General features: G+C 40.2%; 1 protein-coding gene across 1 annotated transcript in view; it reads right to left on the bottom strand.

Annotated features, from left to right (window-relative positions):
• Positions 1-13286: 13286 nt before the first annotated feature.
• The window catches only part of LOC118419495 (nucleoporin p54-like), a 22217-nt gene continuing 10486 nt past the window's right edge, over positions 13287-25017 (bottom strand). The window contains exons 7-13 of the mRNA XM_035825900.1: positions 24042-24238; positions 23368-23422; positions 20947-21040; positions 19409-19516; positions 19163-19282; positions 17586-17693; positions 13287-14446 (exon numbers count right to left, since the gene is read on the bottom strand). Of these exons, the coding sequence (XP_035681793.1) occupies positions 14327-14446; positions 17586-17693; positions 19163-19282; positions 19409-19516; positions 20947-21040; positions 23368-23422; positions 24042-24238 (802 nt within the window). The 3' untranslated portion in view covers positions 13287-14326. The remainder of the gene's footprint in view (positions 14447-17585; positions 17694-19162; positions 19283-19408; positions 19517-20946; positions 21041-23367; positions 23423-24041; positions 24239-25017) is intronic.

Below are 25017 nucleotides of genomic sequence, written 5' to 3'. Positions count from 1 at the left end.
CACAGAGTTTCGTGGAATCTGCTACAGAAAGTCCGAGAAACCCGGAAATTCCTTCAGCAATGCGGCGGCTGCCTGCCGTAAAGATAGTGGTACCCTCGCCATGCCTAAAGACGCTGCTACTGACACCTTCCTGATCTCCTTACACAAACCAGAGGACATTTACAGTATTGAATACTTCTGGATCGGTCTGCATGACCAACACCGAGAAGGAAGCTTTGAGTGGGTGGACGGCACTCCGCTTGGGGAGTACAACTCGTGGGGTCAGGGGCAGCCGGATGACCATGGTGACGGCGAAGATTGCGTTCTGTTCTCTGAATCTAACGGTCGAACCAGGTGGTCTGACTTCCCCTGTTATTATTACTTTCTCTTCATATGCCAAGTCATTCCAGGTACGTCACATGAATAACATCTCGTGTATAGAAATCATTCCAACCAGAAAGAAACGCCCAACACTTAACGATACGGAAAATAGTATTCTCACAATTATAAGGCTAATTTTGATTAGCCTTGTTAATGTGAGAATACTTAAAAGTCTCTTGTTGGCGTACTTTATACACCGATATCGATATTTCTCTCTTTCTAAGCTACATTTGTCAAGTGTTTGAGGGTCCTGTCATAACATGCAGGGACTTGTAAATTTTACACATTCATTATGCAAATTAGCTCATTATTCACACAATCTGCATTGATTATATAGATCACCACTCAAGATATCAACCTACCATATTTTATAAAAATCTGGCCACCATTTCATGTATAATTCTCTTTCAAAGTCTACCAAAGTTCCTGTTCGAGGTCCAAAGTCTACCAAGAATTGGACCCAGCATTTTTTTAAATGGCGCAAACTCCACATACTCCCGGCACCAAGAGGTATCTACCACTTAAAACAGTACTGACCATAGCACTCTATTTTTCCTCGAAGCTCCAATGCAGTACAGTAGTTAAATACCCACTCGAGGACCATATCATCAGCTTAAAGACCAGTAATTTTTTCTTCTGAATCAATTCTTAACATTATAAGGATTCCTTGCCACCATGATAAAGTAAGTAATCAATTTATTTAAATAGTTGTCCTGACACTTTTTTTATGAGCCATTTATCTAGAAAATTGAAATTTAGTGTTAGGCGATGAAAAAGCGAAAAAGAAACGTAAACAAAGCAGGGTGAAAACAGTATCGTGCCCTTGACCCCATAAATATATGACAAGTAATATTCAAACATCATTTGCTCACACAAAATTAGATCACGACAGACCTTTTTTTGTCACATAGAGTTGTCAACGTCGTGTAGAAAAAGATACGGTGTGTTCATAAGGTTAGTAATTGAAGTTGTCACTCTTACATGTCATGGATTCAATGCATAGAATATTTGAAGTTGTGACTGTTCATGTCTTTATCAACATAAATGAATGATTATGCAGCATTCCTTGCAGTGGTGAATAGTAGCACACATTTGTTGTTTATTGTAAATCTAGATCATTTGTATTTCATTGAAGGCATTGAAGGCAAGTATATTAGGCTCAATGCATTCATTTAAGTATTTAAGATAAGCTTTCCAATGTGATGATTTGAATGACAACCCCTGGGAATACCAATGCTGATACGAGCTCAAACGAGCAAATGACAAAGGAGTTTGTTAAAAATTGAAGACTTCCTAGGATCTATGAATATTCCAAACATACTATCTGAACAAGAAAAGCAGGAGTGTGACAAAGCAATCATATTGCAAGAATGTGAAGAAGCTGTATCAAGCATGAAACAAGGTAAAACACCTGGCCCTGAAGGACTTCCACCTGAATTTTACAAACTGTTCTGGCCTTCAATTGGATTTTTAGTGCACTCTGTTATTTGCGATGCACTCAGTGAAGGAAAACTACCACCCTCCTTCAGAAAGGCCCTACTAAGATTGATACACAAAAATGGAGACATGGAATCACTTAGCAATTGGAGACCTATAAGCCTCTTAAGTACCGATTATAAGATACTTGCTTTTGTCATGGCAAATAGAATTAAACCTCTCCTGGAACATCTAATAAATAAGGACCAGTGTGCTTACATAAAAGGACGTTTCATAGGACAAAATGTCAGATTAATTCAAAATATAATTGACTTCTGTGACTCCAAAAATAAGACAGGTATTGTACTATTCATAGATTTTGAGAAGGCTTTTGATTGTGTGGAGCACAATTTTATGTTTAAGAGATAAGAGAAATTTAACTTTGGCCCAAATTTTGTAAACTGGGTAAAGATCATGTATTCTGACTGTCTGGCCTCAGTCATCAACAACGGCTGGAAAGCCGCTAGTATACAACTGCAGCGGGGTATAAGACAAGCATGCCCATTAAGTGCGCTACTGTTTCTTTTTGTAGCAGAGGTCCTATTCTGTAGCATACAAAATAACCAAAATACCAGAGGTGTTACAGTAGACGAAGCAGAAATTAATATGTGCCAGGTGGCAGATGATACCACTGTATGAAACACTTAAGTGCCTTAGCTCATTCTCTAATGTGGCTGGACCCAACTTAAACAAAGCTAAAACAAAAGGACTGTGGCTAGGTATATGGAAACACAGAAAAGATGAAATAGCAGGTATCCAATGGCCTTCTGTAATTAAGTCACTTGGTGTAAATTTTGGTCATAGCAAGGAACAATTAATGAAATTAAACTTGGATGACAAGGTAAAACAAGTTATAACAGTTCTCAATACATGGCGCCAAAGGAATCTTACTTTCTTGGGGAAAATAATCATTGTACAGGCTACCAACACCAACAACAGTATTAAAGGAGCTAAATGCTGCCCTTTTTAATTTTGCGTGGAGTGGTAAGGGAGACAGAATCAAGCGTAAAACGCTAATTGGTAATTACACTCAGGGTGGAGTAAAAATGTTTGACATTTATAGTGTAAATGATGCCCTACTGTCCTCTTGGGTCAAAAGAATATGTAATGGAGAAGGTTCATGGAGATGTGTTCCAATCATGGGAAGTATAGACCTAGTTTTCAAAATGAATTATACTGATGAAAAAATACCTTGGCAAGTTACCCTCTTTCTACAAACAAATCATTTTTGCATGGCAGAGGGCGAATAAAGACTCCCCGAAGCCAAGTACATCACAGGAAATTCAAAACCAAGTTATTTGGGGGAACAAACATATTTTGTATAAGGGTAAAACTATATTCTTCCCAAATTGGATAAAAGCTAGTTTTATATACTTGAAAGATATACTATGCATGACAGATGAGTCCTGTCTCAATAGACTGAAGGAAAGACAAAATTGGGTTTGTGAGTTGTTTGCCCTTAAACAAGCTATTCCGAAATCCTGGAAAATGAGTGAATACAGTATTTTAAGTAAGAGGACAGAATCATTACCTGCTCTGTATATCCCCTATATAAAGAAGACCATAATTTTAGGTCATGTTAAAACATCTGATTTGTACGAAAACTTTATTCAACAGAAGTTTATACCACCTTATGACAAAGGAGATGGAAAACATTATTTGAGTGTAAACCAGTTTGGAAAAATGTATGGTATAACCAAACAAATCATTCAATAGGGAAACGGCTAGCACATATCAATTATAAAATTATGCATGAGATTTTGCCCTGTGGATAGTTTTTGAAGACATGGAAAAAGATGCCAAATGCTTGTGTTAAATGTTATTGTATTGAAGACTATCAACACCTGTTTCTTAAGTGTAAGGGCTTGACATTTTTCTGGTATAAATTTTGTAAGTTAATATACAATTATTTTAAATGTAAGGTGAAAATAGATCTCAAAACCATCATACTAGGTCATAAAACAGATTATCCATTCAAAGTATCCGATACCTGTGGCACAATTAATATATTGATTAATATAGCAAAATATGTGATATTCAAGAACTGGTGCAGAAACCAAAGTAAGGGAAAACAGACTGGTGATATATACAGATTTTTTAAAGCTGACTGCTTATTGTACCTTAGCGTTGCTAAGAAACAGCACAGAATTGTCCTGGCATGCTTGTGATCTGTAATGTGATGTTGTATTTTATTGAATAAAGCTTGTAAAAAAAACAAAATTAAAAAGAAAAAAATCATATACATTGTCAAAGATCCATTGTCGGCTACTCGAATTAAACTGTTTGCACACAAAAATACAGACGAACATAAAGTGCAGATAACATAGCCATGTTAGTTAAGGTAAACCGAAGTTACCTTTGATCAATTACTGAGGTCTGTGATCATAAAACTTACTAGACTAAAAACAACTAAATATCGATCGATCCCAATAATTTTTTGTGTCAAGTTTTTAGTCATCGCAGGCATTCTTTCTAGACTGAAATGAAAATAAGTAAATTTTGCCAAATCCAAAGATTTCTATTCTCATTTTTAACCATTTTTACAGAATCTTGGTGAAGACTGCAAATGGCAAACCTTTAGACAAAACAGATATGAAGTTCCAAATTCCAATTTTATTTCATAACTTTATTAGAAGCGTCCACTCTGAAGGTTAATTTAACCTATTTTCTCACAAAATTGGTCTGCCCCGTGCAGTGAAACAAAATACCATGCGCAATGCGACACAATGGTCAGACCAATTATGACATCACGTGTCCGATTCATATTCATACTTGTCATCATCTGCCATTTAGTTGAGAACTCACTAGTTTTCTGGCATTACGATAGAAATGACCGAACGAGAAAAACCCGCCCCTGGCCCGCTTGCTGCCAGGTCCGGCGCCGGTGGCCATGTCTGTGAGCCGCCGTCGCCTCAGAACACTTCCCCAAGCGGGAGGGATGGTGACAACGAATTCCAAAATCGGAGGGAAGGGCTAGAGGCGTCTTCAAACACGGGAGACAACGAACTTCAGGGGGCTCCACTCGAAAATCCCGTGGAGAGGGCTGAAATTGAGCAAACTGGTGAAGGAACTGGACCCCAGGTCGACTTATCTCGACACACAACGGAGACGATTGCAGGTACTTGTAGTTTAATTCTTTGGTAATGTCTTTCTCTTAACACCAGCCGATCCGTCTAAATGTTTTGAATAGAAGTTAACATATAGGCTGTATTGTAGTCTATGTTTGAGTGGTAGCCTTTACATATAAATGCCTTTGTACATTATGTACACTAAAACACTTCCACATGTGTAATAATAAGGCCACTACATACAACTCATTGTCCACGTTTGTATCTGCCCGACATATTTCCCTAGCCGCATTTCCTGTTTTGGGGCACCTGTCACATGTAACCCACGATGACGCTCCACCATTCCGAAGCTGTCACAAGTAGGGGTGGGTACCGGTACGGAAAATTCAGGTACAGGTCCGGTTCAGGTCCAGAGAATCAGGTCCAGGTCCGGATATGAAGCTGGACCTGATTCAGTACGTGATACTTGCGAAGAGGTGATACTAAAAACAATGGTCCATTTCGCTGCAAGGAAATCTGTTGTAACAGTTGTAGAATATTAGACGCCCACTGGCGGTTTGAAATCCTAAAAGTAAAATAATTTTATAGGTCCAACATCCAGTCACCGATTTTTTTCAGGTCCGTATTTTCCGGACCGGTCTAATAAGACAAACATGTTTGTACCGGTACACTGTAGTGCTACCCACCCCTAGCCACAAGCCATGTTGTTGTCAGGAGTCAGTTGTGAGCAAGAAGTCGTCCGTGGTTTGCAGTTAGCCTAAGACTTGGATACACATTGGCTGTGTTTAAAAAGAAAGGTTAGGGGGATCGCGGAGAGTTGATGACTGTATGGAATAAGCTTTGAAGCGGTTAATATTAACCCTATTCAGACCGGGCTTTTTTTGTCAATCCTGGACGGGAAAATTTCACGCTATCATGGCGTAATATGACGTAATTATGACGTCATCAATTTGTCTGTATTGGCTAGAGCCATGAAAAGGGGTATTCCCAGAAAATTTAAAGGTATGCAACAAAAATGTAACAAAAATTGCCGATAACAGAATTATAATGTTTATTACGACTTGCGTTGCCAATAACAACATCAATGACGTCAACAAGATGTCATAAAATGACGTCATGCATATCTAAGATACCTGTTGGGTTCCGCCGTCTTATATCCATCACCTTGAATTTCAAAAATACATTTTTGCAACAAATAACCACACAAAAAATAGATTTAAAACATTCCTTTAAACGCTTTATTTAATGAAAAATGACAGATAGTTACACATTTTAAGGGATAATAAGCTGGTTATTCTGGATCTGGTCATGTGGTGTGCCATCTTGAATTTCGGCCGATTAGCATTATTAATGCATATACAACTATAAAAGATAGTCGATTTAACATATGTGAATGAAATAGTTTATTCAAGAAAGAAAATAGCATTAAGATAGCAATTAATTGTGAAAAATACATTGTTAGAACCCAAATTAGCGATTTTCGCAAAAAATGTAGGTTAAAGTGGAAAGATTTCAAACTTCATGAAATTGCTCCAAACTAAATCTGAGGAAAACTCATAAGATTTGGTGGCTCTCACGTAAACCGTTCTGGTGTTGTGCGACATAAAAGTTGGCGCGGCCTTCAAATGCTATCATGTAATGTTTGTGAAATGAATGTGACATGGTTAGATTTGAATAAGCATACACGTGGCTAAAAATAGGTCGACTGCTCCACAGCCATCCCCGACCTTGGTTCGGTAGAGACCGGTAGCAAAGTCGTCGAATGGTCCTGAACGTGTGACAGGCGTACACGGGCATACGAACAATGTTGCAACTCAACACTGCCCTTATCATGGTGTGGTTTCAAAATGGGTTTACGGGCGTTTCTCCCGATGGATCTTTCGCCCTAAGTCGATTCGCCCGATAACTTAAGGAGACGGTTCGCCCAGTAAAAGGACGGTTCGCCCGATATGAGGTGCCGTGGGCCTTGCAGGATTCGCCAATTGAACACATTGATACTATCAAATCCGGATACGTTTCTACAACACTAGTACATTTGGCATCCGGCGAATCCTGGTCGTCGGCATCGGTGTGTGTTTCAATAACATCGGACGAATCGTCTCCGGACGAAAGATCCATCGGGCGAAATGTCTCCGGGAAAAACATCCATCGGGCGAAACGTCCTGTTACTTCAAAATGAATGTAATCAAAGTACATGTTTTGAACAGATCGAAAGGATGACGATGGAGCGAACGAAGGCCGTCGTCTTAAAAACTTCATCCGCGCCCATCGCAGCTGCATGGTTGCTGTGGTTGTGACCCTGACCATTATGGGACTCACTATGGTGATTCTTATGATCAAAATGGTAAATACTAAGTGTTTTATTGCTGTTCATATTTGACAAATAAGTTGTCATGTTGAGACTCTAATGTAAAAGTGAGGCTTGCTTTAAATATTCTAATAGATATTAAATTATTTTCCGCGTGAGAATAAAACGTTCAATTTTTGTTCTGTAAAGGTATAGAACGGAGAGTACTTCTAACATTAGGAGCTAATTTACTGAATTGTATTAACTTGTCTTTAGCTTTGTTTCCTATTGGACAGTTAAAAAATTGCATTCATCCCTTTGCCTATCAGTTCATAAGCTGCGCCAAATAGTAATTACTCGAGCAACTGGAAACGGTTAGACGTTTCAGGTGGAACCTGTATGTATATATATTTGAAAGACAACGGGCTAAAGAATATGTATCTGCTAGTGTCCATGACGAAAGATGCTGGATGACCCAAATCATATCCAGTTTCACGAGTAACTGTTTTGGAGCAAATCTTGTTAATTGTATCTCTAAAAGTCACTTTTTTTAATTTTTGAAGAAAGTTGTGACACTATGACACATTTTCGTTTCTCATAATGAAATTAATTGTTTTTCTCAGGAAATTTCACAACTCTCTGTTGCTGTTGCCGCGTTAAGCAATATGGACATCAAGGTGAAGCCCATCGTCAGTTTTGAGAAGATGGAAAAGACGCTAGGTATGTCTTTCGAGCTATTTTTTCGCCACTCTTCAATATTCATCTATTATGTTGTCTCTGAAATTGGATAATTTGCTTTATGATACATTAGTTTTTAAAAACGCATGGGACCGATATCCACCATACCATTGTCTTTGATAAAATCACCGACGTCTTCGAATGGCTCTTCTGTTGTCCGACAGTCCTGTAAAAATGTTGGGAAAATTACACTTCCACTCTAAAACTGATGGTTAACATTGCCATATTCATGATTGACTGAAATATACATGTCATATAAAATCAGTAACCTTAATAAGTGTTTCTTTGATAACCTATGCAGAATCTAGATTTATACATCATGATTCGTTGCTAAGATGCTTCAATACGACAAACCTTTTCAGTCTCTTCCGGTTGTCTATTTTTTGCCCCCGAGTCTTTAAGATATTTGAAACCTCTTGTTAGCAGGCTCCGGAGTTACAATGCCTGTGGGGACACCAAATACTCTGAGGGAGAAGGAAGCCACTGACCGAGTCTCTGGGCCGCCTGGACATCTATGGGCAGGGCAGAATGGATCGATGGAGCCGGGTAACCAGGGAGAGAATGGGCCACCAGGGATGGCCAGGCCAACTGGACCACCTGGTTCAACAGAGATGTCAACCGGACGGCCTGAATATCATCGAACATCGGCTTGGAGCATGTCGACTGCAGGTGAGACATTTGTTCTGTCTACAACTGGTCCACAAGTATACGGGCTGCGTCATCAAAATGGCGGGGTCGTGTTTCATAACTGCAGGGCACGGGTGTTTGGCCCAAAAACTTGATCGACTCAAATCCAGTCACGCAACCTGTTTAGTGCCCTTTGGGAAAGCACGTTACACGACTTTATATATCCTCCCCTAAGGTGTACAAATTGGTACATTGGAAATTGGTTGGGCAGGTAACGGAAGGAGAGGGTTGTCCTCCGCCTTCCAAAACCGTGCCCTAAACACAGTAGATAACAACCCACTGCCCCTACGGCATCAAAAATGGCTATTTTTTTTTTAAATCAGGGCCTGATGTTACCATCATGAAGATGAAGGGTGGCCCATAGAGATAACTGTAGCAGCATCTCTTCTCCCTAAGTCAGAAACATCAAGCTTAGGCAAGCTTGACTTCACTGACTCAATATGCGAAGTAGGGGTTACGATGCTGCTCGGGAAATTCCCTACACCATTTTGGCCGGAATGGTTTGATCCGCTCACATCGCACCACCGCACATGTGGCAGGTTCTTTTACGTGCCCGGGGTATGGCTCTCCCCGGACACGGGACCTCCATTCTAATGTCCTATCCGAGGGACGGCCAAAGCTAGGTACTCATTTTCACCTGAGTAAAGTGAGGAAAGTCGTGTAAAGTGATTTTCCAAAGGGCACAAGATCGGCAACACGGCAGGCGGATTTGAACCCGCGACTTCTTAGTCTCGAGGCATGCAAACACGGACCCACTGCGCTACGCGGTCCCACGGACAATATAAATAACGGTTAAATAACATTACCTTTACCATCAAAATGGAGAAGCCGATCGGTGATAAGTGGCCTAAAGCGTCCTCTTCTGGCGTCCTTCTGTCGGTGTGTAGTCTAACCGTGACTATCTTGGAATTTTGGACATGTCCGAAGCCTACAGATGTCGTCATCATGTCGTCAAGTGCGGCGTTTGGCGACTTCTTACCTTCTTGATAATCTATTTGTGCGATGTGGCCATTCTACATTATACTGCTTCCGCGATATCTAGACTTCTTTTGAAAATAGACGCTGATTTCTGACTATCCTGACATGCTCTGCCACCTAAAAGGATAGGCTAGATTGAACGGATTACGTACTGTTCACACTCAAGGTCTTAGTACCAAGTTTTTATCCACAACCCCCGCTCACTAACAGTCGTTATGGGATAAAGAAGTGCATCACAATACTTTGGATGTAATTATTCTTCACGGTCATTGGAAACTTTGCTGAATGGTAAAAGAATACATCAGATTTGAGACTGTATTTAGTTCAATTAAGCAATTCCTTTTGCACCTTGAAACTATATGCATGTAACCAGAAAAATGTCCGTGCGTCGGCTGCAGTTCCATAACCTCCGCTGGGAATCAAATAAATACTACTTTTATAAATGAACGAGTCGGTAGATTTATGCTAATTTTGTGATATTTGCAGATTGTACCATAAACATTAATATCTTACATTCTTGTAAATTACTTATGTAACATAACTTTGAGGCGCCGAACCTCCTCACTTTTTGTTTATTTGTTTATTTCAATTCATCTGACAGTGGTTGGGAGGGCATAACAGGTTCGAACAACCTTTACAAGTTGCCCTCCTTCACTTTGGATTCCTTATCCGTGTAAATCCCCTTAGACGAAAACCTATGTTCTAAGACTTCCTGGGCACTCCTTGACCGCCTATCACAGTGTGCTGGTCAATTATCGCAATTTGGCGGAGTACAAAACTGTACATGTACATGTACTTATGTACCAAATAGGAAGCACAAACTTCGACCACAAAATATTCCCTACTAGACTAATCATCTGGCTGCTTCCATGCCTGTTTCTAATGCAATTAATCACCTAATTAATTAAAAAAACAGGTATTGTTTTTGGTAGGGATCACGATTTGGAGTTTGTGTTTCCGGACCGATATCTTTGGAACCTTTGGATGGATTGCGATCACATTTGCTATTTGGGGTTGACATTTTGAGCCATTATGCTTTAGCGTGCATTAGAACTTTGCTGCAGTTTTGTTGTTCCGTTTGTAAAAATATTTACACCCCCTTTTGACAGGGGTAGAGTGGTCCTAGTTTATCTGGTAATTCTAGAGCAAACCAGCTGGGGCAATTATTCACCTCTGTCACCACTGTGTGCGGGGTGAATCACTATATACACATTAGGGATATGAAGCCGGTGGCTGCACAGATCCACAGCTAGTAGAAATCTGAAGAGTAACTGTGAACATCCCTGTCACCTCTGTACGGATCGAACCATTATATATGTGCCAGGTGCAGGTGTAACAATAGGAAATAAAAATGAAACGGTAAGGTCACTTGAAAGGTGTAGTTTTGGATCTCACCGTTTACCATAGGTAGATATATAAGAACAATGATGGAATAATTTTGCCAAACGTCAAACCATATCAACCCCACAACACACCATACGCACCGTCACAAAACAAAATATTTCATGCAGGTTTGAGTTTTCAGACTCTTGTTTCTTTTTGCTTCAGTGCTTTGTCCTAAAGGTTACCGCGAGTTTCGTGGAATCTGCTACAAGGACTTCAAGGCAGCCAAGACCTTCAGCGAGGCGGCAACAGCCTGCCTGTTCGATGGAGGCACCCTGGCTCAGCCTAAAGACGCCGACATCAACGCCTTCCTCGTCTCCTTGCACGATCCGGAGGATGAATATGACCGGTTCTGGTTTGGGCTGCACGATCGGCGGCAAGAGGGAAGCTTCGAGTGGGTGGACGGCACTCCGCTTGGGAAGTACTCCTCATGGGGTCAGGGGCAACCGGAGGACCGAACTGGCATTGAAGACTGCGTTGGTTACATATACATCAATGGGCAAACATCGTGGTTCGACTCCACGTGTACTTTTAAACGAAGCTTCATCTGCCAGGTTATTCCAGGTACGTACACACGGGCACATGCTAGTCATGTGTAACACGAACAGGGGTCTCAGGGTGCTGCAAGGAACCCCTTCCAACGAATAGTGATGGTTTGCCTTTAAACAGACAGACTTCGGGATAGTATAGCACTAAATGAGTCCAGTTGGAGCACAGGATTCCCTTTTACCTGTTATAGCAGCCTATAGCAGTATGGTAGACGAAAGGTAAAAGCGTGAAATGGTTTATTATTACGTGCATGTATACATACATTCTTCGGGATAAGGATGTCCCAAATCCCCCGACTTGGTCATAGAGCTTCTACTGTTTTCCTGATCAGTGGAAGGAAAATGCTTCTAGAAGCGCGATTTAATCTGGCTACACAAAGATAATGTTGTGCATTGATCACTCCGTCCATATGCCATGTTGATCTAAATAACAACGACACTTATAGGAAAACAGATTCATCCGCATTTTGATAATTCCTAATTTTTTGCACTGTTTTCAGGAAAGAACACTATGGAATAGATGAGGCGTGGCTTCAGGAAAGAAACACCCTTTCGACAGAAAGCACCACTCAAGATCATGATGACCGCTACTGAAAGACTTTAAGACGAACTCTAACAAAATTTGACAATGCATCAATTAAATCTATCAAAGGATCAGATGGGCAAGTCATTTGTGAGGTTGGCATTTTAAGATTTTCCTTTTTGTACAAATTGGTGTAACACAATTTAATCTTACTCACACAGTTCAGTAATGACTGATGAACTTATGAAATGGTATTTTGTTTCGCTCTACGGATGGATATGCATTGTTCAATTTAAATGTCTACATGAAACGTAACATAAAGAGAGATAAAAACGCATCTGCCCCTAAGTCGTTGCCAAAAGTTATACTCTGAGGGCTTCAGTCAGAGACCAGCTGCAGCATGTTGTAAAAAGCCCTTATAGGGCTTCCGTCAGAGTTGCGTTGCGCAGTAGAGGGCACAAAATGGGAATGCAATTTGGATGTGATTTACAATCCTTGAAAATCCTTCTTTTGTTGAAAAAAACAAAACAATTACCCAATCTGGAGACTTTTTGTGGTAGAAAGGACAGGTAGGGTCTAAGCTTTCCTGTTTGGGTCAAAATTTGCTCAGTTCAGCAGTTTAGCTGGTGTAAGAACAGGTTTTCGTCATAGGGTGCTACCGGTTGTAACAGGAGGGAACTTGGGTCAAAGGTGAGGTTTCTTTTATAGAGCGAGCTTTTCTCGGAGAATGAGAAAACAACGCACTGTTTTCTTTCAGTAGCTATAGACTAGACCCAAGTGACTTTCTTGCAGAGAAAAAAAAAATTAAGATTGAAATATGGGTTAGTACTTGAGGTAGCCTTCATTCAGTGTATTTCAACATGCTTTCCTATGGACAGCCCCAACTTTGACGATTCTGCTCTATATACATTCAAAAGCGCATGCACAAGTCAAAGGTAAAGCCCACTGGTTTGAAAACAGTGTTCTAAACCCTGCATTGTACAGGGCCAGACATAGCATTACAATTTCATAACAATATCAAAATAAAATACTTGCTTTGTTTATGTCTCAGGGGCCTCCACCTTTGACCCATACACACGCAGTTGGATAGACAAAATTTGAAAAGGGTCTATGTCACGAAGGCTATGGGTTGGATTGTTCTTTTTCCTTTCTTTGAAAAAAAAAGTGAACTATTGAAGAGCCTAGACAACTGTTGTCCGTTGCAAAATGTTTGAACGTGATATACGGATATTATTTCATAACATTTTAATTGTGGAACTTTTTCAACAGCCACATAACAACAATATCTCAGTTATGTATAGACATCACCAGAGTTAATGCAATTATAGAGGCAAACAAGTTTATTGAATGAAGTCTGAAGCGAGTTATTTCCAAATGATACATTTTTCCAAGTAGATTAAACTAACTGATGTTGGATGGTTCTAACATTTCATGTAAAAAACTTCATGTCTAATTATACAATGCTCACACCCTTAGTGTGTTCTTTGTACATTGTACATTATTTATCTTATTAAACATTAGCCTCTGAATGAGACCTATGACCTTATTGTCTATGACATAATGTCCGGTGAACTCAAGCCCTTAACCTTGCTTATTCTATGCTATCTTCTTTGACCTCTGTCAGCCCATTTGGTGACCTTGTGTCTTCTTACCTTGTGTTTTCATTGTGATCTTGTGCCCTATGTCCTATGCTCATAAATACATTGTGTTCTGTCATCTTGTGTCCTATGATGGTCTCTACCAGATTCCATAGGTTGCTGGAAAAAAACGTAGAAATGGAACAAAAAGAGGAGTAAGCCGGCCAGAGAAGTACAGCCTGCTAGGGAACAGCCTGGTAGAGACTATCCTATGACCTCATGATCTCATAGATAACATCCCTTTTCTAAACTACCCCCTTTGGTGAAGTATGACCTCTGGTAGCTATTTCTTTGAACTTGCATCTTGTGACCTTGACTATCCTGTGCTATCTCTTGTGGTGCTGTAACCTCAGCCAGCCCGTTCTATGACCTTGTGTCCTCTGACCTTGTGCTCATTGTCTTGTCACCCTGTGACCTATGTCCTATGACCATGAATGTGTTCTGTCATCTTGTGTCCTATGACTTCATGATCTAATAGATAACATCCCTATTCTGAATTACCTCCTGTGGTTCTGTGTGAACTCAGGTAGCTATTTGAACTTGCATCCTTTGACCTTGACTATACTGTGCTATCTCCTGTGGTGAAGTATAACCTCTGGTAGCTCTTTGAACTTACATCCCGTGACCTTGACTATACTGTGCTATCTCCTATGGTGCTGTGTGACCTCGGATAACCCCTGTTCTATGACCTTGAGGTCCTCCATGTCGTCCTTGATGATGCCGATCAGGTGAGTCAGACCTTCCTGCTGCTGCTTCAGGTGCTGTAAAAATTCAGAAAAAATGTCTGATGAGGTACAAGTTGGAACATATTCCCAAGTACAGTAAAACCTGTCTATACCGGCCACTCAAGGGACTGGTCAAAATTGGTCACTATAGAGAGGTGGCCACTATAGAGAATATGCTAATTAATTGACCACAAGCAATAAGTTAACATGGTTTTAGTACCCACTGATCTTTATTCACATAATACAGTACATGTGCTGCAATGATTTTTACACTATATGTATTAAGAAAACAAAACCTATAAAAGTTTTAAATGTTCTACAGTTGTCTGAAGAGGCCGGTATCGTCATATTTCTTTGATCTTTCGTCTTGTATCCTTTCATACTTCGCCGTCCGTGTGTTCCCGCTTGCGTTCACACGTCAAATTCGCCCATTATGCTAATGTGTACTCGCAAGAAAAGTCTCGTCATTTTAGACTTATCTCTTAATAAATGTAAGAATACAATCCACCATAGTCTGAAGTTCTTATCATTTTGTCTTTGTAACAATTTATTTAGGAAGTTTTGTGATGTAAATTAACCTAAGCGATAGTGTATTAGAACGTAACTTTAACCTCCGTAATATTGGTGTCGTCTATTGACCTTATAAGGCCTCATTTGTCAGCAGGTATGGGTAGCGCCAGTTTTAATACGAAGTTTTGTTTTGAAAATAAATCAAAGAGGTTTTAAATCCGGCGTAGGGTGACAATACGGCCGCTGTATATGGCCGAACGCGTGCTGAAACATAGATCAGCGGTCCGCGTGGCTGTAATCGGCAGTGTTTTTGTACCTGCGGGACCGGAAATCATGTGGCCATAGCCGCGTTGGACAGGTGGCTGCTAAGCCTATTTCTTAACCATTACGAATCCAAGGGACCGACAAAATGTGGCCACTATGGGCAGGTGGCCGGTATGCAAAGGTGGCCGCTAATACAGGTTTGACTGTAGTAAGAATAAGTGAAAATTTAGATATTGTCTGATAAGGTACAAGTTGGAACATATTCCCTCGTAATAAGAATAAGTGAAAATTCAGTTAATGACTCTGATGACACAGGTACAAGTTGGAACATAATCCCTAGTAGTAAGAATAAGTGAAAATTCAGAAATTGTCTGATGAGGTACAAATTGGAAAGTTATCCCTAGTAGTAAGAATAAGTGAAAATTCAGATATTGTCTGATAAGGTATAAGTTGAAAAATAATCCCTCGTAGTAAGAATAAGTGAAAATTCAGTTAATGTCTGATGAGGTACAATTTTAAACAGCTTTGAATTTTCTAAAATTCTGTATGTTTAATGTCTGTTGAGTGGGACCAGAACAGAGGATCTTTTCTTCCCTTGAATGTACAACTGTGGGACTTAGTCTAGAACCAAAGACCCTTGGTTGGCTTGTCTGTATCCGAGTGTATGTCAGGATCTAAATCCCATTTTCCTGGATGGCCTCTTTCTTTCTTTTCTTTATTGATGCAACATAACAGACATACATGTAATGGTAGCCTGAATGGCATTGGCCCCTCAACTTTGGTACTAGAACCGATGAACCCTCGATTTCTGTGTACAAGACTAGAGCCTATATTCACTGGTTCATGGAACTCTGTGGGAATAGAACTCATAACCTCAGTGTATGGGATTAGAGTTCTTTACTTTTTTCCTTTCTTGTCTGTACCTGTGGGGCTCAGGGGTCTAGCTGGTGTATTTTTAGCGTAATGGGCCACTATGCCATAATTTGTGACCACCATGCTAAAATAAGGACCACTACACTAATTTTCAACATTTACTTCTTGAACAGTGTCAAGGAAATATGAAAAATTATGATATGCCAAATCAAATCAAATCAAATCAAATGTTATGTTAACTGAGTTAAGTAACCTCAAGGGCAATTATTCATTACACTAAAATAAATCCTGCCTAGAACCCTGGGGCCCTCTTGTGGATGGTTTTCTGTGTATGAGACAGTCCTGTATGTGAGGGGTGATCAAGAAATTCTCGGCCTCACCCAGAAACAATAAGCACAGCTTCGTAGTATGAAGCTCTAATTAATATCCTCCAAATTTCAAACCACTGCAGTCATTACTTTTCAGGCATTTGTTTGTGGCAAATCAGAAGGTAAGTGGCTCTAAAAACAAGGATGAATTGTGATCAGACGTGTGGGTTAAGTTCCCCATGCTGTAAATTCTTTGTCATTAACAAAAGACATTGTCAAAATGTTTGATAATGATTCTCTTTCTATTTCAAGCAGAAAGCACTGGGTGCCTGACTTCCAGCAGCGCAAGTTATAGCGCACACGTCAGGTCAAAGCTCAATTGTCCTTCTCCCTTACCTATAATTACTGAATGTCGCCTGTAAAGTAATGATCACAATAATTTGAATTTTGTCATTCTATGCTTCGAAATCAGACACTCACTTCTTTGTGCTTGAAATAGGAAGAGAATCATTACCAGACATTTTGACAATGTGGTAACTCAACCCGCATATGTCTGATCACAATTCACCCTTGTTTTTCTCGCCACTTACCTTCTAATTAGCAAAAAAAAAATGCCTGGAAAGTAATGACTGCAACGATTTGAAATTTAGAGAATATTGATAAAAGGCTTCATACTACAATGTTGTGCTTCGAAATCTGAGTTGTGCTTATTATTTCTGGGTGAGGCCGAGGACTTATTGATCACCCCTCGTAACTGACGAGAACCCAGGACCCCTGATCTAATCTCCAAGCAGATCCTACGGTGCCATAATAAATATAGTATCAAAGCTGGCCAAGGAGTATAGCTGGCCAAAGGGAGTCAAACGGGCGCCGGAGATCTGCCTTCACTCGAACAGGGAGGAGCATTTTTATTGAATAAAGGTGTCTCAACCCCTCCCTGTGCTATATTAAAAGCTACACGAATATCCAAGGTGCTAATGATTTTACGAGCAATTTATACCTTTATTGGGACAAGTTCATTGACCCACGCACATCCCTGTAGAAGATCCGCGCCAAACAGGAAGGAGGGCAATTAACACCTACACAGCAAGCACAGTTTCATTAGGCAACAATTGGATGTTAATAGCCTTTTGTGAGGGCGAATGAATACAGATCCTACAGTGGGTTTGATACTATATTACGCCACCGTGGATCTGCTTGGAGATTACCCTGGTCCTCACCTGTCGGAGCTCCTCCTGCATGGTGGCCTCCATGCTGTATCTCTCCTCGGCCCGACCACTGGGCATCTGCTGCATCCTGATCTGGGACATCAGCTCATTCAGACGACCCTGGGCAACAGAGGGTTAAACAGTAGAGATTTAACCAATCCCAAGCTGGGACAGCCATAAACTATATGGTACCAGTTAACATAAAAAGGGTTAAACAGTAGAGATTTAACCAATCCCAAGCTAGTACAGCCCAGGGCTATAGCCAGCATCCGTTTTTCCGTCAATTGACGAAAATTTGCTATGTCTGACGGAAAAATTTTAAAACCAATCTGTCAACCTTGACGGACAAAAAATCCTTGGTGGAAGCTACAGGCGGCTTGGGGACGCCGTTCTCGGCGGTAAAAGCCACACACTGTTTGTTTTGCTATTGTTATGATTGTTGACAACGTGTGTCTGCGTCCTTTCGCATACGATAATCTCATTAAAACCCGATTTTCAAGGTCTCAATGTCAACATTTACTGCTTTGTAATGTCATAGGGAAAATGAATTTTCGCGGTTTTCACGATGATTGAAATTGTCTGACGGAAAAAAATTTTGAGCTGGCTAGAGCCCTGGTACAGCCATAAACTATATGGTACCAGTTAACATACAATGTAGATGAGTTACTGTTCTAAGACTTATCATACATGATATAATGTACTTTAATTCTGCTCTCTATGATTTTGTCATAAACCAATTACTGTATTTCTATTACTAAAAGGCTTGGCAAATGTTGAAGTATTACTTCAGCATTTGCCAAGCAAATGCAGCATACTCCACCCTTCTCCCATCCAATGCAAAAATAAGCATTTAAATATTCCATTGTCTCAACTTTGCAAAATTGAAATTCACATGTAACACCATACATAATGGACCAATATCTTGAAGGATAAAAACCCTGAGGGTGTTAACTCACTCTACCCTTGTACCAAATTTCATGCCAATTGGCGAGAAAAAATGACGGATGAATTGATTTGAAGACTTTTAAGTCTTGTTAAAACAGGAAACTAAGAAGTAGAAGACAAGACAGAAAAATTAATATATTTCAACCCATGCCTTTACTTTAGCGTGGGTGAAATATAACAAGTACTGCAACTACAGTACGAAACTACTATCAGTGACAAAGCACAGAATTCAGAATAAACTACATCGACTTTTCTTGGCCAAGACAACTTTAATTTATACCAATTGCATGTTATCCTTTATTATAGAGTGTTATTTGTTATCACCAAGAACAGTAGGGGAATCTTCTCTGTGTTGTTTTAAAGAACACTTGCAGATAGATGTGCAAAGTTAGGTGTGACGGGTCGTTTGGTGTAATATACAATGTAACCAGCTGCTGCCACGCCGCGTGCCTGCGAAGCTGGTGTGCTACACCGAAGAGCGGTTATACCGGCTATATAGATACAGATAACAGATATTCCTCCTTTTCATACAAAATACAGGAAAGAGAAAACAGGAAAATTAAATGTGCTGACAGTTTCTCAAGGACAAACTCCCTTAACATGTACAGGTAAGTCATGCACAACTTTGCATGGTGCAGTTTTACCTTGAACTGCATGGGGGCGTTAAGTTCCACCTGTATGGCCTCCAGCTGCACCCGTAGCTGCTCCTCATCAGCCTGGATGGCATAGCCACTCTTCCGGTACGCCTCCTGGCGGATTAACACCTGAAGCGCAGGCCAATGGGTCCACATGTTGAAAGTATCAAACAATACAAAAAATACAGATCCACTGTTCATAATCGTATCAGAAATTTGAAGAAAATTCGAAATATGACACATTTCGCTTTTCACCTCGAGCGACCTGTGTGACAACTCCTGCAGCTTTCTTCTGTACTGTTGGATCTTAGACTGCATGGTGGACATGTTACCCTGGATCCCAGTAATGTTGCCTGCTATTGCCTATGGGGAAACATACACTGAAGATGTTACCCTGAATCCACAAATGTTACATACACAAACAGAAACGTTTGTTTCGAATTTATTTCAAAAGAAATGAAAAATAGTTTGTTTTCATCTCTTGCCTCTGGAATTAAAGTAGCCCTAAACTCAAGAATAGACTGTTATTTTTTTTTATAGATATCTATCTTAGGAAGTAAAACACGCATGCTACATGTACTTCAAAATATATGATAAAGTACCCTCTATAAATACATCATAAGTAATCTCATGTTACACATTGTATGGCTGAGTACAAAAGTCTGGTTACAAAACCAATTGGAGGGGTAATGTTATATTACACCGAAGGTCCCTCATGTATACTGAAAATATTCATAATGGAGGAATTGTCTATACATATAGGCCGTCGTATAGGCAGGGCTCAAAATTCATTTTGGGGATTAGGTGCACTGGTGCACCCAGCTTAAAAAATTGGGTGCACCAAGGAGGTTAAAACCTCCTTGGGTGCACCAAAAATTTTTTGGGTGCACCACTTAAATTTAAGTAGAATGTCAAAAAAACTAATAACAAAACTTAGTTACAAGCTATCAAATTCTTAAACAAGTAACATGACATTTATATTATCTTTCTAACATTTAGATGTCAAGAAAATGATACTAGTATTCTTGATACCTTTCCATAAATAAACCTAAAAAAAATATTTGGGTACACCCTGTGCACCCACTGAAAAAAATTGGGTGCACAGTTCCAATTTTGGGTGCACCTGGGTGCACATGCACCCAGTATTTCGAGCCCTGTATAGGAAATGCTTTGTTAGGGTCTGCATGGGTTTAGTGAGTTATCAAAACATAGCATGCTCATTGATAGATTATCTATTGGAAAATAACGCTCTCTTCTGGAGTTTAGTACCCCTTTAAAGTTACACTTCGGGTGTCTGCAACTTAGTTTTGCTCTTGCAGTATATTATTCATGCTGACTGCTCCACTGCAAATTTATGACATCACAAATAAGCATTTTAATAAAATATCAAAACTGTACATAGAACACTGTCTTGCATTCCTCTCCTACCCCTACATTCATGAAATCGTCGTATCCATTTTGGATTATACTGCTGCTGGGATCCCTGTCACAAGGGTAGGCGGAAGTCGGATAGTCTTCACACTGTGCTTCCATGTGGCTGATCTATCCAATGAGTCCAACTCTGGGCTTCAACTTCATGGTTTGCCTCGATGGCCGGACCCTACCTTCCACACCCGCAAGTCAGCGAAGCCCGAGACAATACCGGCTGCTCGTCGGTGACTGCTACCGGCACTGCCTGTGCCTTTATCTGTATGAAGACTTTCCATTTCGGTTTGGATAGGGCTTAACACCCTTTTTTACGGCCGGATATACTTCCTGACGCCATGAAAAAAAAAAAAAATTCTAGTACTTACATCCAGCCGTCCTTGGTGCTGTTTTGTCTGGTACTCCTGTAACTTGAGTCTGCGATGAAGCTCACCAAACCCGATCATGGGCACCGGTATCAGTCTGAGGGACAGTCAACAGTCATCAAACAACCCGTAAATAGTTCATCAGGTTGGTAGATCAATTAAACAAAGTCTTCTTGCAACCTTCCTTCAATTCTTCAGGGAATTTTTTGACAACCATGCATATGTCGGATTCATCACTACAAAATGAAACAAATGTTATCGGTACTATATGAACTAGACAGATTCAGTGCAATCTGAACTTAACCTATTGTATTGTGACAGTAGAAGCCGCTTGATTGCACGGCCTATTTGCCAGTAAATTTCGTGCAATTAATCGGATGGTGCAGTAATGCAAAGCTATCTAGGTTGACCGCACCGGTTTGGGATTCTGTGCAGTTAACAAAAGTGTGCGTTAATCCGTTGTGCAATTAACTGGCTTCTACTGTACTTGGTCAAGTTCAGATTGCACTGACTATGTCTAGTTCATATAGCACCGATAGTACAAATGTATTTGTTTCATTTTGTACAGACGGTCATCGAAACGTTTACTGAGGAATTAAAGGAAGGTTGTGCAACCAAGAAGAATTTGGTCAATTGATCAGTCAAGTTCAAGTATGCCAAGTGTCATCCTTTAATCATGATGCTCTAGAGTTTTATAACAGGTTTTGGACAGAACTAACCATTAACAATGATCCGAGACAGCCTTTTCCACAATAATACAGCTGAATTTTGCACAACACATGAATGCCCTTAGTTTGCAATCATATGACGATCATACAATGTCTGTTACAGTGCCCTAACATAAAAAAGGTAAAGAGATATCTTTACGAAGGTAAAACCTTTTGGTATATGTATCATATTAGCAGAACCCATCTTCGTTTCCACAATACCTAGCTTCATGGCTAGTCCATTGGTATATTCTTTGGTTCTGTGAAATGGTCATGAAATTGCAAGCTGCCTTTCTAAAACATTTAGGTACAATTATTACAAACCATGCCCTATCTTCCCTGTCGATTGAACATGTTACAATCTTTAACAAAAGGACCACATACAAAATACAATTTTAGGTACAATTATCACAAACCATGCCCTATCTTCCCTGTCAATTGAACATGTTACAATCTTTAACAAATTAAAGGACCACATACAAAATACAATTTTAGGTACAATTATCACAAACCAGCGTGCAAAATACCCACTTGCACACTAGCACATTGCAACCACTTTTTGCTTGGTGCAACTTACATGTACTTCTTAACTCAAGTTGCACAGGGTGCAACTTAGATTTTGTGCTTCAGGACTTGGTTTTGTTGTCAATTTACTTGGAAGAAATAAATGGACCAAGGCGGCTCCATTTCATATCAGCCAAACATGTCAGTACTTGCCGAATATGATAGTAAAAGGTTATTATGTATGTAATGTATGTAAATTATGTATGTATGTAATGTATTGTACCTTTTTTTCAGAAATTAAAGAATTGTAGGTGGTGCAACTTGTTTTTGCCCCAGGTTGCACACTGTTGCAACCTGGCTCAGAAAAGTATTTTGTACACTGCAAACCATGCCCTATCTTCCCTGTCAATTGAACATGTTACAATCTTTATCAAAAGGACTACATACAAAATACAACATGGCATATTCCTTATCATCCAGGGTACCAGCCATAGGAAGGATTGCTTGATGGCTAAAAGTCAATCCAACATTGGGAGGGTTGGGACCAAGGGTGATGAGGAAAATACTATGTTTTATGTCATACCTGTGACGCGAAAACGTTTGATATGGGTGTTCCGGACCGGGCCGTACGCTTCCCTATCGCACAGGTTCGAAAGGCATATCACACAGGCTCCATTCGAATAAATCAAACTGTTTCCAGCAGGTTGAATTGGCAATTCGAATACCTGATTCGGACGTTGGAACATTGCTCTTGCAACACTTTTTTGTTTGAGGGCACCAAATTTGTGCAACTTCTGGCGCATTTCGCATCAAAACGTGGGTTTTCTCAGGTGGGCATGACATAAATAAAATACATCATTATTTCGGCCGTCGGGCAATCCGACCCGCGGGAGGGCTGATACCTTGGGTGATACGGAATACACCGTGTTGTATTCTATATGTATTTTACTTATGGCATACTAACCAGACAAAACACGCATTTTACTTGAAAAGCAAAAGAGGTTGAGAAAATTTGGACTGTGTTATCGAAAAAAGACATTGAATTTTGAAACAACAGCAATTCCAATGTCCAAATTTGGTGAATTTTTGTCTGTCTGATTTTATCAAATCTAATTGAAGCGTGTGTGATATTATTATCACCCCATGTGATATATTATTGCCCAGGTAGGACATAAATGTACATATTTTCTAGAGGAGTCAACAATGTTCCCACCTTTGAGGATCCGGGTTATCCTTTTTGGCCTGCTCCCATATCAGAGGATCAATGCCTGGAGAATAAAGATAACTATATCCAGAATCAATGGAATTTAGCATGACACACATTTGTTTAGTCGTTTCATGAGCCCCGCTACTAGTTTGAACATACAAACTTATTACCTTTCTTATCCCTGAATCAAATGTACTCACACCGCTTGAAATTGTATTCGTTCATAGCTCTATCCCATGGTGGCAGCATTTTACTTGAAAAGCAAAAGAGGTTGAGAAAATTTGGTGTTATCGAAAAAAGACATTGAAACGACAGCAATTCCAATGTCCCAATCTGGTAAATGCTTGTCTGTTTGATTTATCTAATTGAAGCAGGGCTCCAGCAAGCGTCCATTTTTCCGTCAATTGACGGAAATTTGCTGCGTGTGACGTAAAAGTTTTTAAACCAATCCGTCAACCTTGACCGACATAAATTCTTGGTGGAAGCTACAGGCGGCTTGGGGATGCTGTCCACGGTCGGAAAGCCACACACTGTTTGTCTTGCTATTTATGACTTAAGGTGTCGGCGCTCTTTCGCATACGATCTCATTAAAAACCAGTTGTCATGCAATTAAGTTCTATCTATCATACTTTCAACAGTCATGGAAAAGCTCCCCCTAGTGAATTACAGCGGAACCTCACCTGCAGGAGGGGTATCAGTCAGCTGTTTGATCTGTGCAGCTGTGAGGGTTGTCTTGGCGACCATGTTGACCACGCCCAGCTGTGTGAGCTGCGTCTTGACGTGGTTCTGGTTCAGGAAGTTGAAGAGTTCCGAAGCAGCGATCCTCCGAGACGTGCCGTTGGGATTACGCTCGATGATGTATATGATGACCTCTGACCTAGACAATAGAATATGGTATAAAAATCGTCTTGTTTACTCTTTACAGATAGAAACCACTGCCTATGCATACAAACTACTGTCCACACATAAAAACTGCTGTCCACACATACAAACTACTGCTCACACATACAAACTATTGTCCACACATAAACTACACACACACAAACTATTGTCCACATATACATGTACAAACTATTGTCCAGACATACAAACTACTGTCCACACATACAAACTATTGTCCAGACATACAAACTACTGTCTACACATACAAACTATTGTCCACACATACAAACTACTGTCCACACATACAAACTACTGTCCACACATACAAACTACTGTCCACACATACAAACTGCTGTCCACACATACAAACTATTGTCCACACATACAAACTACTGTCCACACATACAAACTACTGTCCACACGTAAGTAAGTTTAACTTACTTGTCCCCGGCAGAGCCCTGACACTCTCCACATTAACACTGTGAGTGGTTTTACTACTTAACTACTGTCCACACATACAAACTACTGTCCACACATACATGTACATGTACAAACTACTGTCCACATATACAAACTTACTTGTCTCCAGGCAAAGGCCTGACACTCTCCACATTAACACTCTGAGTGGGTTTACTACGCAACTACTGTCCACACATACAAACTACTGTCCACACATACAAACTTACTTGTCTCCAGGCAGAGGCCTGACACTCTCCACATTAACACTGTGAGTGGGTTTACTATGTAACTACTGTCCACACATACAAACTACTG

This window comes from Branchiostoma floridae, chromosome 7, assembly GCF_000003815.2.
Source record: "Branchiostoma floridae strain S238N-H82 chromosome 7, Bfl_VNyyK, whole genome shotgun sequence".
Classification (NCBI taxonomy): domain Eukaryota; kingdom Metazoa; phylum Chordata; class Leptocardii; order Amphioxiformes; family Branchiostomatidae; genus Branchiostoma; species Branchiostoma floridae.
Note: the sequence above shows the minus strand (reverse complement) of the source record. Positions and strands in the feature narration are given on the sequence as shown.